At 32.3% G+C, this 17,761-nt stretch overlaps 1 protein-coding gene across 1 annotated transcript; it reads right to left on the bottom strand.

Moving 5' to 3' along the window:
• Positions 1-15,810: 15,810 nt before the first annotated feature.
• LOC108318852 (calmodulin-binding protein 25) lies at positions 15,811-16,853 on the bottom strand. The gene has a single exon (XM_017556320.2). It carries the CDS (start codon positions 16,707-16,709, stop codon positions 15,990-15,992), a length of 720 nt encoding a protein of 239 aa, XP_017411809.1. The 5' UTR covers positions 16,710-16,853; the 3' UTR covers positions 15,811-15,989.
• Positions 16,854-17,761: the final 908 nt, after the last annotated feature.

Here is a 17,761-nt window from a genome sequence, read left to right on the forward strand (position 1 = left end):
ATGTTTCAATCCGTATATAAAATGAAAAAAAAAATTATACAAAATTTACAAACTATATGTATTCAACCATAGGTCTTAATATAAAAGAATCACCCTTTCAACTCCTATGGGAATAAACCAATACCTCTAAACCAAAAAACATGTTACATCTTTAAAATCAACTATAAGCTTTATACTTTATAACTCGATGATGACTTATTAACTTATCTGTGTTCATAATATAGCTTACATTAATAATTACATTCTATTTGGTGAAAAAATCTATTTTTTATTATTTTAGTGTAAAATCTTGACAAATCAAGAAAATTTTAAGTTAATAAATAAGCTTAATTTCTCATTTAATAAGCAAGATAATACTCAAGATAAAAAAAATCTATATTTGAATGATATTTGAATTTAAAAAATTGAAGATTTTATATCTATATAAAAAAAAATTTTTGAAGCTGGTTAATATTTTCCTTGTTTGTTTCTGAGGAATTTTTCATAATTGGAAGTTAGACGTTTATCTTGTTGCTATCTATAGCATACATAAGTTCAAAATAAAATTTGAGAACTTGAGGTAATGCAACTCATGTAAGTAACTACTGAAGAATAAAGATAATAAAGTTTTTCCACCTTTAAGTAAACGAGAAGAATTAAATATTGTAAAAAGGTTTTTGTTTTGTATCATTTTTTGTGTTATTTAAATAAGTGTCAATTATTGTAACAAGTACAACAATTTTCTTAGGGGCTTTAAGCAATTGAAAAGTAATCCATCACGATAGTTACGTACAAAAATTTTCCTGGGACACGACCTAAAACTAACTCTTTTCAAAGTAATTATGTAACCATTTTTCTTGAAAAGTTTTCGTCATATTAATCATTCACCTTATTTTATTGAATACTTTTAACTTTAGAATGTGTCGATCAAAATTCATATTGTTTCTCATAAACAAATTCTAGTTAAAGACACACATTACTAAAAAGTAGGGATATCATAAAATAAGTTATATGACACGTTATTTATATATTATTTACTTTATTTTTATTTATGACGGGTTAACATTTTATAATTAATAGTAAAATTTAAATTGAGATTTATTAGAACTCTAAAAATCTTAAAATCTAATTAAACGTAAAAGGATTAATATCTTCGATTCGATTCGGTGCATATATATATATATATATATATATATATATATATATATATATATATATATATATATATATATATATATATATATATATATATATATATATATATATATATATATATATATATATATTCAAAAGTTCAAACTTAGATTTAAATTAACTTGAGTTGAATAATGGTATTTGAAGGGAACTAAATAAAAATAAGAAAAAAAGTAATGTGCAATAAAACACTACATGGGCAAGAAGAAACTAAACGTGTTCTTAATTTGAGATAGAGTACTCATATACTCAATGTTTTTGTGGTCATAACTTAAAACAAGTGCTAACAAGGTCTTAAAGAAAAATATATATCCACTGGGATTTCAATGCTTTTATATGACTTATCATATGATTACCAAACTTTGGTAAAGTAAGATATGAAGTAAAAATAGGATAAATATGTAATTAGAAAAAGTAAGATGAACATGGACTTTATCTAACATTTGCTGAACTATAACAAGAATTTGATAATAATATTTATGATAATATTAATAATAACAGCAATAATAATTATGATAACAATAAAAATAATAAAAAATTAGAACAAAAATTATAGGGGTGACAATCATAATAATAAATGTTATGATAAAATAATAAGAAAATTATATACGTGGCCCAATAAAGATAATAGAAGTGATAACGATGGTACTAACAATGATAATAAAAATAATATAATAGTAAATAATAATAAAAATAATAGAAATATTATGATTATAATAAGGAAGATAGAGTAATTTGAGATAATGGAAGACAATTATCTGATCTTGCTTCTTTCAACTTTTCTCTCATCTATATCATATACTAATAAAATAAAGAAAAGTGATATCATATGAATACAACAAATAATTTATTAAAGCAAATTAAAATAATTAACCAATCCTATTCCATTATTTTCTAGTAACGAAACAAACCTTTAGACATGGAAAAAATAATCATTAAGTCATGTTTTCAGGTATCTATTATTACATTAATTAACAACCATGCACCTAATTAATTTATTATTATCTAATGTTACCGAGTCAATTCAGTAAATAATGAAAGATCGATGATGAAAAAAGAAAGTGCCGAACAGTCAGAATATATTCTCCCATTTAAAAATTTAAAAATTTATCGTTATAAATATTAGGAATTAAAATTAAAATTAAACCAGAATTGTACTAAGAAAATTTAACGACACAATATTGACTTACCTTATTCTATACTTATTTATATTTTGTACGTAATAAATAAATCTTTAGTAACAACTAAATACTTTATGTATTTAATAGCAATAAAATATGAAATAAATGTTTATTGTTATATTAATATTTCACATTCATATGAGTACGTTATTTGATTGTACTATCGAGCATTAAAGGGTTGGGAAAACATAAAATTTAGTTATAGTATTGGGAGTGAGAAGATAAAAGAAAAAAAAGTTAATGAAGAGAGTGGGAGAAGTTTCCTAAAGTTGATTGATTTGTGTTGATACGTAATGGTGATAGAAGGATGAGGTAAGACGATGAAGGCACACCTGTCACACACCATTTATGAAGAGACAAAACAAAAGATGTGTTCAACTTACTCAGACACATACATTTGACAATGACCCTTAAAAGTCATAACACATCAAACATTGCAACCTTACATTTCTACAACTACTTTGGTCAACAAGGAACACTCTCTTCCTCTTTCTCTCTCCTTATTAATCTATGCCAACATTATTCTCTCTCTCTCTCTCTCTCTCTTTCTCTCTCTACCCATTCTTCTTTTGCAAGTTTTTTGCTTCTTCATTCATCTAAATTCATACTTTATGAAACACATTTTGTCATTAACTATGCTACTTTTTCTTTATCTTAATTTTATTAGCTTTTCATTAAATTTCTTTAACCTGCTTTTACACATTTAATTAAAGTATGTCATTGATGTTGAAATGAATACAAATTAATTATGTAGTTAGGTTCATTCTCTCTCTCACACACATATTTTTTTGTTTGCTTTTGGAATTGTCAAATTCAACTTTAAAGAATCTAGAAGTGTAATAAAAAAAGAAAAAAGATAAAACCTTCCAGAAGCTGTGTCCATCGACGGAGTTTTTAATTCGTAGTCTTGTATAAAAAAAATTGAGAATATGATTTAGGAAAATTCCCTATACTCCTAAGTCTTGTTTTATACATAAACAATTCTCTCCCGTTAGATAATTCTATTAAGGATTTTTTTTTTGGTTTTTTAAATTTAAATTTAATTTATTTTGAAAAATCATAAAAGGGGTGTTTGATTAAAGAGAGGTAATTAATGAGAGAAATGGGAGTTTGATTAAACGTAAGGCAGTGTTTGATGAAACCGTGGGCTGTTTTGTTTTGTGTGGCCCATGGTGTGTACGAATTTGGGGAGGAAACAAACAACATCACATTGTGGGTCAGTGTTTGTAATGAATGAAGCAGCACCGTCCATTGACCCGTTGATCGATGAGAAGGAAGTTGGACGGTGTGAGATGCATGACGCATGGCATGGAGATGTGTATGGGCGTGGCACAGTGTGAATGGTGCGTGAGGGTGAGTCACCGTTGGGGGAGTCAAGGAGAAAAGACAACACCACTGTACCATCAAGTACAGCCCACCTTATATTACTTTCAACAACCAATGTTGCTTTGATTGATTAATAGTCAATGTTTTCGTGTTTGAAAAAACTTCATCCTTTCAACAATCTAGTTGTTTGGTTGGTTAATATATATATTTTATTTGTGTATGTATGGGTATGATTTTTTAGTTTCTAACTGATTTAGAATATTTAAGATCTAATTAAATAATGTAATTAATGTTAAAGATTATGACACATGTTTTGAACATAGTGTGACATTTATTTTTAGGATGTCACGAGTATATGTATAAAATATTCTTTATTTGTGGAGATTTAAAATTTGAGATTTAAAATATGATACTATGTAGAAAATTGAAGTAATAAAAATCTTAATTTATTTAACACTAATTAAATAAAAACTTAATTAAATATTTAAAACTTCTAAATAATTACATGTGTTTATTATACTAAAATCAAATGAAACTCTTTCAAATCTAAAATGAAAAATTTCTTAAAATACTTTTAAACAATTAGTCACTCTACTCGTTTGCTAGAATATATGTAAGATCATATATTCTTGTATAACAACACAAGCTATACAAATTACAAAAAACAAAAAACAATAAGAGTGAGATAATAGAAATACCATCTAATATGAGATCACAAAATAATAAACATTAATCATCTTATTAATGCTATCAACATATTGCATAAAACAAGATCATCTCAATCATAAGTTACAGTCAAAACATACCACAACCAAGCACTTCCAAACCATATGTCATTCTCTTGTGTCCTATTATACAAACCTGTTTACCAAAACAAGACGATTCAAGTCATCCTCCACCGTAGCTTTGGACCTATCTCTCATGCTCCTCAAGGACTTATGAGTAAAAAATATGTTGCTAAACAGATACTACACTCAACACGACTAGAAAATCTATGGGCGAGGCATATTTCCCTTTCTTCCACCTCGAAAGACGAAAAGGGCAGCACTTGAACCTCATCTCTTCTACCGCCTCTCATAGAAGAAGGTATATGTAGAAGAACACTTGAAGAGAAGATGTTATTGATGAAAAGTGCAAGAAACATAACATAAGAATAATACCAACATGAAAAGAGTGAAAAAGCTTAAAGTGTTCTTATATCGTCTGAAGCTCAATATATATTGAGAGAAAAATCTTTGTAAAAGACATAAACACATTCAAGTGTCATAGATTGTATTGTATTAGATCATTTATCCTCTCGTTGAGAGTTATTCAATTGTACCTTGTAGAAAATCCATTTGTGGATTTGATGTAAGTTCTGAAGAGAACTCAAATATTTAGTTGTTCAGCTCAGGTTGAGTTGAATGTCTCGACAATTGTCTAAGGTTAGATCCTGGAGAGGCTAAACTCGTCTATTTGTATTGACTATGAAATTAGGAGTGATGTTTCTTTTTGCTTAAGTCAGAAATTGTTTCGTTGTCATCGTCCTATGCGATGTAGGCTTTCTTTTTCTTGAAGAACTTTTTTTTTTTACCCTTCTTTTGATTTGGGCAGTTCGCTTTTAAGTATCCCCTTTCTCCGTAACCATAGCATCTATAGTTTGAGGAAGATCCTTGATTTTCTCTCTTTTCGTATTTGAATCTTCCTTTGTCTTTTGATCTCATGAACCTGTTGAGCCTTTTTATCATGAGTCTCACATTTTCTTCCTCATCTGAGTCTTCATCTTCTATTTTGCTTTTGCTCCTTTTTTCCTCAGATTTTAAGGCTAGAGTCTTTTTTTTCTTAGTTTTTGCTTCTTCTTCATCTAGTCTTCCCAGGTCAAAGTCATGCTCTCTCAATTTTCCAAATAATGTCGCCATAGTCATTGTGTTGAGATTTTGTAACTCAGAAATTGCAGTCACTTTTGGTTGTCACGACCTGTCTAAAGATTTCAAAATTTTAATATTAAGCTCATCATTTTTGAAAGACTTACCTAGTCCAATGAGATTATTAACAATGTTGGTGAAGCGTTTCTGAACGTCTGAAATTGTTTCTCCTTGCTTCATACTGAACATTTCGTATTCCTGGATCAAGGTATTCTTTCTAGCTCTCTTTACGTCATATGTACCTTCATGGGTTACTCTCAGCACTTCCCACATTTCTTGAGCAGTCTTACAAACAGAGATCCTGTAAAACTTGTCAACGGTTAAAGCAGATGAAATAATATTTTGAGCTTTTACATCGTTTTGAAACCTTTTCTTTTCTTCAGTAGTCCACTGAACACGGGGCCTTGGTTCTTGCATATTGTCAGTAGGAACAGACGAACCAAATGCAATAACTTCCCAAATATCACAATCAATAGACTCAATAAATATTTGCATTATAACCTTCCAGAATGCATAATTTTCACCTGTGAATAGAGGTGGTCTATTGATAGAAGCACCATCTGCAAAAGTTTCATATAATCCTACCATTTGAATAACTATCAAATCGAGCTCTGATACCAATTGTCAGAGCGGCTGCAACAGAATGGTTAATGTGGAATAACAAACCAAGAGGGGTTTTAATACAAACGTGTGCCTTTTAAATTTCTACTCAATTAAACTTACTAAGCAAATATTAACGATAAATAAAAGAGAGTAAGGTTGAGAGAAATTTGCACAGATGATTTTATCCTGGTTCGGATCTTACATATCCTACGTTCAGTCGCTTATCTCAAATCAAGATAAACATTTCACTACTCACAAAACAATTACAAATTACAATCACAAAGAAACAATTTGTAAAAGTTTAGAAAACACCTCTCTTGAAGCCACAAGAGATGAGACACACTTCCCTTAAACACACCAAGGAACGAACACCTCCTCTGAATACTTCACGAAGGATGAACATTTCCTTTGAGTCTTCACAAAGGATGAAACACTTCCTCCAAATACTTCACGAAGGATGATTTCCTCTTCCAAACACCTCCTTAGACGCACCAAGGATGAATCAGCTATTCCTCTGTCACCGTAGCAGCACTTCACCAGCTCCACAAACGAGAGTTTCTCAAGCCGATCAAGAACACACAAGTCTCAATGATTTCTGAGTTTTAGAGCACAAGAGAAGAGTTATTGTTGATGGAAAATGAGAGCTTATTTATAGACTCAAGCAAATACTCTTTCGTTCTTCATTTCCAGCCATTTAACGCTTTTAATCGATTAATATTATTGTTAATCAATTAAAATGAGTACAACGACTAGTTTTAACGGCTAGACAACTCCAACGGTCACTTTTAATCGATTAAAATGTATTTTAATCAATTAGCTAATAGATTAAAATGTATTTTAATCTATTAAATCGAAGAAAGTTGAGTTTCAGCTTTTACTCGTTTTAATCGATTAATACTAGTTTTAATCGATTAAAATAGTGCGATTTTGACTCTGGACATCAATTATATAATATGAAAGTACATGGAATCAAAACCACTAAAAATATAAGTCCTAGACACTGAACTACAATTATTACAAAAGCTTTCCATTGCAATACAAGTCTTCATAACATCTTGAATCTTGATTTCTCTTTACTTGATTTGGACATCATCAAAACTTCATCTTCATCATTTTTCTAACAATGTTAATACTCTTGTTAACCAAGAATGGTGAGAATATTCAGTGAGAAGTTAGAGAGGTAAACCTCATGTAATCTTGGAAAAGATTAGTGAAATCCCATAAGAGTTTTCGAGGTAAAACTGGATGTAGCTCAGGTTGAGTGAATTAGTATAAAAATCTGTAGTTTATTGATTTCCTATCCAAAACACTTTCCATTCACCTATCTCGTTAAAAATCAGCGTCTAAACATTTTCAATTCATATATATTATCTTTATAAGTCATTAGATGTTGCTTTGCAAAAAGAATTTGAAAAACACCAGTCACCCCCCACCACCCTCCCCCTCCCTCCTCCTCTAGTGTTTTTCTTGTATATTTCATGGACTAAGTATGTGGTTAAAGGGATTCCATAGGGAAACCCTTGTGTTTGTTCTATAGTGTGATGTATTGATATAGGGGCTCTAAAATGAAGGATGATTCCGACACTCTTAATAACCATTCAGTCTCAAGTAGAGAAGAATGGGGTATGTCATGGAGAGTAGTAGGAGGTACTTAGTCTAGTGATTGTTGTTTGGCCAATGAGTTTTTATGGATTAACCTTGGTGTGTGGTCGTTTGATATGGATTGTTTCACCACACAGGGGTACAGGTCCCCCAAGATTTCGACATCAATACATGTATCTGAATGCTCTAGTCTAGAAATGATTGTATGTCTTAAGATTGATTGATTTGTCTGTTATATGATTACTTCTATAAAAGTGAAATATGATTGTATGTCTGATTCGGGTTGCTCGAATTAGTTTCTATGATTTGTTTTCTACAGGTCTCGTGGACGTGAATTGATTGACGAAGTCACAACTAGTTTTGAGTGGAGGAGCAGTAGCACAATTTGAATGTTCGTGATTCAGTGGAGGCACGAAGGAATCAAAATTGGTGGTGGAGGAGAATCGCGATTGGGATTTCGCAATTAGGGTTTCTAAATTGGGTTTTTGGATTTCTTTGATTTGTAGGTTGGAGGCGTGATTCTCAGTTTAGATGAGGGTTTCTGATGAAGTTTGATGGTGGTGTAGGCGAAATTAGGTTCTTCACGTTCTAGGTTTCAAACTAGCTTTGCGCGAGGTTGAATGAAGAGTGACGATAAAGCGTAGAGAACTGGAGAATGGCGGTAGCGCTGTGATGTAGGATAGCAGCGATTTTGCTCTGGCTATTGGCGGTGTAGTTTTGGGATGAACAACCCTGGATTTCATATACCGGTTCACTTAGAATTTGTTGCGTTTGATTCACTGCGCAAGGTGGCTTCATCGTGACGGTTTGACGGGCTGTTGTGGCTGCCATAGTTGAAGGCGACACATGGCTAAATGGAGTTGCGGTGGTCCGATGGAGATGATGACAATGCAAGGTTCTACGGTGGCGTAATGAAGAAGATGAATCCTCTTCTGCATCAGAACCCTAATTTGGGTGGGAAATTACAAGTCATAATTTAAATTTTCCACGTAATAAAATCATCCAGATCAGCATCACCACATCAATAGACTTTGATGTCGTCTGTCAACACTTAACGGAGAGGGCTTAAGTTTTACGATTTTTCAAAAATTAGGATCCAATTGATATTGTTTTCAACAAGAGGACCCATCTGAGATTCTCCTATAAATACGAGGACCATAGGGCTTAAACCTATAAATTACTAATGTTAAAAATCTTTTTAAGGTGTTGTTTGATTTAATTTTTAAGTTCTACTAATTTAAAACTCCTTTAGTTTTGAACTTTGATCCTTAAAAATTATGATTTTCTTAACAACATAATTGGAATAGTTTTCATAGAAGGTGATCAACCTAATTCCAAAATACAATGATAATAAATAAAAAAGAGTGAATACATTTTTTTCTTATTTTGTTTAACATATTTAAATAACAAATAAATAAATCCACGTAATTTCAAACTATCGAACCACATTTCTATCACCAAATTCTTTAGTGCACCTGTGACTCATTCGAACGGTCAAATGTGTTCTCTAAACACTGGAATTTATGCTAAAACATATTTATAGTTGAAATGGAGTACCACTTTGCTCATTAGACCCGAGACTAGGTGCATTAAACCATTTGACATCTCCAAAATTACCTAAACTCAAATCCACACTTTCTAACACCAAATTCTACAAACTAAAGGTTTTAAAAAGTCATAATGGACTCAATAACAAATTCAAAATCCTCATTTTCATCACAGACTCTATACTGTAGGTTTTCACTAGTTAGAACCTAAAAAATGGACTAAAGGCGACAAAAAAATATCAACATATGAACCCACTTGTAGTTCAACCTCAGATATTGCCTAACTCAACATCTAAACAAGTCCTAAATGACTTAAAAACTGATCCTAAATTTCTAGTTTTCTCATCCAACCATTATCACAAAAACTCGCCTATCAAAACTCCTAAACTAGGACTTAAACCTATCCAAAATCATCCTATTACCTTCTATCTCTTTCTCACACAATTTTACCAACTCACAATGTCAACAAGTTTCTAATGACCTCTCAACACATCCCAAATCACAGTTCCTCCCCTTAGACTCCTGCTCTTAGAGCTCACCCATCAAAACCTCCATTTTGACTAAAGAAAAATACTTTTAACTTAGTCTAAATCACTTCCTCTCAACATTAGAACCAGTTTGACACCACCAAACATCTCAACAATAGCATTCATGACAATAATCAATTCCAAACAGAATCAACAAGGTATTCAACATCATTCAACCAATAACCATCATTCCAAAACACTCAATACTTAATAACCATCATTTTTAACACAATCAACAACATGCATCAATTTTATATACTACATAATATAATTTCATACTTAATAATTCGATTTTAAGATAACATTGGTTTCCCTTAGCTCTTTAGAAGACCAAATTATTCTAGAAAACCCTATATCGCTTTCACAACTCGAACAGCTCTATCTGCACCTACAAACAACATAATAAAGACCAGGGTACGCCGTTTATTACCAATGATCAGTAAAGAACATAAAAGAATACTCAAGTAATACATGCGATAGAGCCAAACATCACATGAAACGTGAAACCAGAGAAAAGAGTAGAAACTAACTTACTTTATTTGAAAAACTGATCGGGTAGAGTTGGAGATCTCACCACGAGGATCACACAGGCAGTCTCAAATCTTCAAACAGATGAACAGGGTGCAAAAACCATTAGAGAGAAGGCAGAGGACTCTAGAAAAGTAGTTTCTAGAGAGATGATATGTTTTAAAATAATGAAACTCGTTTATAACAAATCCATTTATATTAAAATAATCGAGTCTCAATATTTTTAAACTACTACCATCTCTAAAATATCATTTTCTAAGTCTTTACATAAATAAATATACTAATGTAATATTTAGCTTTTATAATACATATTTTTCTCACTAAGTTTATCTTTTTTATTGTTCTAACTATTTTTTCATTGTAATAGTTTTTTCGTTACGTAACAAAAATATATATAAAAAGATATTGTTTTATAACTTTTTACTTTAAAATACCCTATTATTTTACCTATGTAATAACTATTTTTTAAAAAAAATTCGATTATCAGGGACTCCATTTGCGTGGCCACCTGAAACTTTTGGTTTGGTCTATAACTGGTTGTCGTCATTATTGTATTGATGGTAAAGTTCCATGATGTTAGACAACATAAAATAATAACTAATATTGAAGTAGGATTGAGTTGTGATGACACATAACCACATAAGCACAAAGTAGCTTAGGCCAAATCATTGTGATATAACATAGGAGTAGAACTTTGCGTTATCTTACCATCTACCCTAACCCTAGATACTGAATAGCTTTTAATCTTCTTGAATTGATCTTAAACTCAAAAAATTTGCATGATTAGTGCAAAAAATTTTGGTGAAGATCGAAAAGAAAGGAATGGCGTATGAGTGGGTGTATCCTACCTATACACAACTTACTTCTTTCCTTTTCCAATCTTCTCTTCTCTCGCATTGGACGAAAAACCATTTTTTGTGATAAAGTTGTCAAGCTGTGGGGCACATTCGCATCTTCATCTCCATTTCATCACAACTTACCTTTCAAACTCTTGCGTTATTGCATTCGTCATCTCTTTTCTCTTTCATTGCTTCTTTCCTCTCTCCTTCCCAATTATTATGCGTCTTTGAAGGGTTTCAATCCGTTATGCATGTACTAATATCCCTTCCCCAATATCTTATCTATTTATGTGGAGACATCATTTACTACCTCCAACTAATCAAACTTACTTCCAATTCTAATCATGCCACTTTAAGTTCAAACACTAGTTTTACTATTGGAATTATTTTTATTAGAGATGACAAAATGATTCCCATCTAGATTTTGACAAACTAAGAATTTTTTAACTTCTACTTGTTTCACTTGATAAACTAATTTGATGAGACATGAAATCAACAAAAATATTTAAGTAAAATTTAAAATAAAAATAATTTAAATCCTTTTTATATTATATTATCTAAAGATATAAATATATAATAAAATTTTAATTTAAATTATTAATATTTATAAATTTTATTTAATTATTAATTATAAAATAACAACTTAACTAATAAAAATAATAGTTTATTTTAATTTATTCTATTGAAGATATTAAATAATCAATTAAAACTTTATAATGTAGTTTTAATATATATATATATATATATATATATATATTCTAAAATACAAAAATAAGAAAATAATTAAATTTTTGAAAAAAACAAGTTAAAATTTTTAACTCCCTCTCCTACGACCACTTGGTCTCTGTTTTTATAATTCAATGGTAGGACATGTCAAAATACAATGGACCAACCCGTATTACTATCTATTAACTAATAGTATCAAGATCCACGGGTTTAATCTGAACCGTAAATGATTTTTTTTTTCTTGCTTTACGATTGGATTCTGGTGTTCTGATTTTGGAGAAGTCACCGAGTCAATGCTTTTGATTCACAGATAACAGTCTCACAATTATACACGTAAGATTGTGGACTAAAGAAAATAAATAAATGAATGATACTCCCCTTATTATTAATATATAACATACACAAATAATATAGTGAAAGTATTCCTAGCAAAAGTATTTTGAAAGATGAAAAACCTGTTTTTGTTAAATTGAGTTAACTTATTAAATTAAACTTTTAGTTAAAACTTTTTGTTTACAGATGTAAAATCCAAATTGATATATGTATGCTTATTAATATAGTTGTTTATTTTTTTATAAAAATATATTTATGACTGGTTATTCTTTTTGGTTTAAAGATTAAAGATTTTGTGAATAAAATAAAATAGTTTACATAGTAATACTAAAATAATAGCATACATAAAAAAAACCAAATAATCATATTGTAAAACTTAAAAAATTATTGCACTAAAATCTTGTTAACTATACACAATGTTTTACTAACTATTAACAAAAACGCTATTCAAAATTTTTATATATACATCTTTTTAAAGTAACAATCAACTATAAAATTCTAGTTGTTGTTTTTTTTAGCACAAGGTCGTTTAAAGAGACAAGATCATTTAACAAAAATAATATGTATAGCTCAAACCGTCTAAAGGATATATTTGATAAAACACTATTGAACAAGTAAGCAACTCATCTATACTTATATAAAATATTATACAACTCATAAATAGTGTTTGATGAGAACAAGTTTAAGATTTCAACTATTTAAGACAATTTTTACTAAACGTTGTATCTTGTAAGCAATATGTTACTCAATAGAACAAACTTAGTGCTTTAAACGCTCAATATACATAACATGCCTAAACGCTCTACAACGTTTATAAAATTAAATACATGTACAATTTATACTCCTTTGTTTGTGGTGTTTTGTGTCTCTTTATCTATGCAGATAATGACAATACTAAACTTTATTCAAAATTTTATACAACATCAGAAAGACATTGAGAAATAGGAAGACATTCTTGAAATGTTTCCTTAATGCTTTTTGCTTTGAGGAAATCGTACACGCCACCTTTGCATAAAGCATTGTTGCTCTGAAGCTACGTAACACTTGACTTCGTACCTGAAGCATACCTAGTTTCCTCATAGTCAAGTCTCTTTGAGTAACAGATCTTTCTTGAAGAAAACTATATAAAGAGGACTGGATGAAGAGAAGAATAAAAGAACAATCTTTGAATCTTACGTTGTTATTCTTTCTCTTTAAGCATACATCGTCTAACACCCTTTTTGTGAAAAGAAATTTTTTACAAGTCTTCATATTTCATTGTATTGAAAACATACTTTCTTTGCGAACTTTGATCTGTACTTCATTTTTGTCTAAAACAATTTTATTGTGTTTATAAATTTGGAAGAGAATAAAAACACTTGTTTGTTTAGTTCAGTTAAGTTAAATGGTCTAGTTAAGAAGACTACTGTGTAACTAGGAGTGGTTAAACTCGATTGTAAACCATGAGTGATGAAACTTATTGTAATCTTTGAAAGGTTAGTAAAACCCCTTAAAAGTACTTAAGAGAGAATTGGACGTAACTCACGTTGAGTAAACTAGTATAAAAATAAGTTTATCTTATTGGTTTTCTTTTATTTACATTTTCCTAAACGTTGTTTAAAAACTTAAAGTATTTAATACATATTTACGAAAAGTATTTAAAAATTATATTCAACCCGCTTGTAGTGTTTTATGTGTTCAAACACCAAGTTGGGACCGAAAAGACACTTTGAGATCTCATAGGTCTCACCAAGCTACATGACTCCTGTCATACTTGAATTCAAATCAAGTATTAATTTGACTTGTTAAAAGTAGGACATATGATTGTAGTTTGATGACCAAAGTTTTCTTTCTGATTGGAATGCCGTGGAGAAATTTGTCATTTTGATGAATGACTAAAATTCAGAGAAAAAAAAATATTTTAGCAAAATAATGGGAGATGGAATTTGCATTGATTCAATAATTTAAGTATATAGTTTTAGGATATGTGTTTTGTAGAAGAAAAACCTGGCCTACTTTTCTTTTATACCTTCCAAAAACCTAATTACGCTTTCTAGTTTCTCACACATACATAGATAAACATATGCCCTGAGAGTCAAATGTGTATTTTTTGCATTTTTATATGCATAGTGGATTGACACACTTGACATTCTTGATAGAAGAAAGGATCCAAGTTCTCTGCAATGCAATACCTGATAGAAAAATGGTTGTAGAGACACCTCAAGACCCCAAGTCAAAGCACTATTCTCCTACCTAACGGATGTTTGAATCTATATTAAACCCCTTGACTGGAGTAAACCCAACATGCTTTCTATTAACTTAATACCAACTGGTTCATTACATTCTTATTATTTTTATACATGTCATGTTAAATTAAATAAAAAACACCCCTTGCATTATCGGACTCGGTCGTTCTACTTCTAGATTTCTCTGCGGAATATTATTATTAAATATGAACACGTTACCAGGTAAATGTTTTAGAAGCGGGTAATAAGCCAAAGCGTTAATGAACTAATGAAGTGATCACATGGTCACATGGATATGTTCGCCCAAACAAATCGAAATAGTCAAACACCGTACAGTGAGTCCACAACTTCATGTTAACAACACTTTTCGTGACTTTGGTGGATTAAGGTAAGGTGGCTTGGTGCCCAAGTTGCTCGGTTCCTTCTTCTGAATTTCTTGCAAAAGAAAGAGTCAAAAAGAAAGAAGTGGATAAGTTTAGTGATTAAAATTTGGCACCTAATCACACACATTATTATTAACAGTGGTAACATATAGATGTGATTTTGGTTTATAGTGGAGATCTTGATGGAGAAACTTTGGTTTTTTAAATTGATTTTGACTAAAGGATTCGGTGATATGAAAGCTACGGAAATGATTAAGAAGAAACGGACATGGGTGTCAAAAATGCAAAATGAACAGAAACGAATCTTGCCCTTAAGGCTCTCTTTCAACGAAAGTGAAAGATATGCGTATAATTATCTAAACTCAAACCATAAAAGCGCCCTTATGTGCTTTTTAACCAGGACCACCCAGTCACGTACTCTTGAATGCACATGAAAACCCACATTGCAAGAGAGTTACTTCAGCACCCAAATTCAGCCAAACCCACACAACCAAAACAAAGAAACGTACCATAACTTTCCAAAGACCAAGTCAGAGTTCTTAGACCCAACCACTAAAAACTTAGACAAGCAGCATAACAAGGTTGACACGCTGCACATGCCCATCCATGTTGTCTCCTAGCATACCTATCTATCTATATTCTTTCATACTTCATCTCTCTTTTTCCAAAACAATAAACACCAAGTAATTTCCGACATTAGTTATGGTGGTTTCCGAGAACAAATCGAACCAAAATATATGTATACCAATAACATAATGTGGTCCAGGGCCACCACATTTTTTATACATAAACTGGGAATTTCATTAAGTTAATTAAACTAAACATGGCTACCATATCTTCATTACACCTCCTTAATAATTGTAATAATAAAGGAACTATGTGACAAATTACAGAGAGAGAAAGAGAAAAATTACTACATGCATATCCTGATATCCATTCATTCCCTTCCCAAATTTACACAAGATCATCATCAACATCATCATCTTCGTCATCCTAGCTAGCTAGCTGGCTACCCGGCCCGATTGATTAACCCGCGAGAGGGGCAAAAAGGGGGAAAGTGAAAATTTTTCTGAGAATCTGAATTCTTTTGGCTCACATCACTTTCCACGACTCCAGAGTGGGAAAGGAGGAGAAGGTGTCAAAGTCTAAGCCTGCGGAACCGAAGGAGGCAGCATGAGAATCTAAGGCTGCGAGGGGCGGGGTGAAAGGGAGTTGTCCGGGCCCAGAAAGCCCTGTGGCAGGCCCGGATCCTACCGAGGTGGGGCCCACCACCTGCTGATGATGGTCCAACAGGAACGCCGAGGTGTCCAGTGTCGGCAGACAACCTGCGCCGCCGGAAAACCTCGCCAGGTTCCCCGCCGGACGCTGCGGCTCGGGTTTCAGAACCGAGGGCGCAATCGGCGCGGCAGCGCCGAATCTGACGCCGGTGACCTGCTGCACCATCTGGCGGAAGTTGGCTGGGTCCGCCGTGATGAAGGTGGTCTGGGAGCGCTTGGAGGCGCGCGACTTCCGCTTGGAGATCTTGCCGGTGGGCTGCGGGCCTCGGCGTCGGGGAGCAGAGTCGTGGTCGGAGCCGGAGAGGCTGGAGACGGTGGGAGTGGCGGTGGCGGCGGTGTTGGTGTCGGGATTGGTGGTAAAGGGAATAAAGTCGTTGTCTTCCGGAAAGACGGCGGCGGCGGAGATAGACTTCTGAAGGGCCCTGGTGATGGAATCGGTGTCGCGGGTGAAGAACTCGGCCAGCAAGGAATCGGAGACGGATGGACGAAACATCATCCAGGGCTCAATGCTAGCGACGTTCTCAGATGATGCCATGAAAAAGGTGAAAAGGATAAAAAGGGAAAAGTAAGAGTGAAGAATGGTTTTGTTTGGGTTGCAGAAAGAAGAAGAGAAGAAGAGAAGAAGTGAGTGAAGAGAAGGAGGAAGTGAAATGGAGGAAGAGAATTGAATGATAAATAGGGCGGTGGAGGGTATTTTGGAGAACTGGTGTGGGAAAGCGCGTTGTTCGGGGGACGATATCACACGCGTCACCTTGTCCGTACGCCGCTGTGACCTAAGCTTATGCTCATACTATTGCAAAACTTAGCCACTCACTCCAACTTCACTCTAACCCAACCATAGTTTACTTCACTTTACTTCACTCCACTCCCCACATAACTTAACTTAACCCTCTTCTTTTCTTCGCTTCCCTTACTTTATCACTTCTACAATAATTCATAATTACAAAACATCTTATTTATATTATCTATCAACAATTATTAATGTTTTAATCAATTCTTTTATTAATGTTTTAATCAATTCTTTTATTAATGTTTTTCAGACTACTACTGCTAATAACTGCCTTCCTTCATTAATGAAATTATTACATATAAATTTTACGTCAGATAGTAAAGCGTTTAAAGATTTTATTTACTATTTTAAATTGAAAAATAAAGTATTTAATGAAGTATATTAAACAGTTTAATTGAGTGCATGAAGTGAAACTATGGTCAGTGGTTTTTCTTGGTTACAAATACTATGGTCAGTCTGAGTGCAGTGACAGAAATTGTTGGTTGTTTTTTTCTTTTTTGTGTTCTAAATTAGTGTAAGAGAAGAGTGAGAAATTTGAGGTAGAGTAACGCATTGTTTAAAGAAAAGAAGATAACGGAAAAGGGTGTTTGAGGTTGCATGTGGTGGTTGGCATGTACTGTTTGGGGAGGAGAGTGTTGAAACGTAACGGTTGACGGTCAAGCCGCGTCATTCCTTCGACGCGTAAACCCGCATTCCAATCCCCCTTTTTAATGTAAAAAAAGCCATCTCATCATTTACTCTCTTTTTAAACCCCACAAAACTTAAGTAACGTATATAATATCATTATCTAATTAAAT

This window comes from Vigna angularis, chromosome 2 (assembly GCF_016808095.1).
Source record: "Vigna angularis cultivar LongXiaoDou No.4 chromosome 2, ASM1680809v1, whole genome shotgun sequence".
In the NCBI taxonomy this organism is placed as follows: Eukaryota; Viridiplantae; Streptophyta; class Magnoliopsida; order Fabales; family Fabaceae; genus Vigna; species Vigna angularis.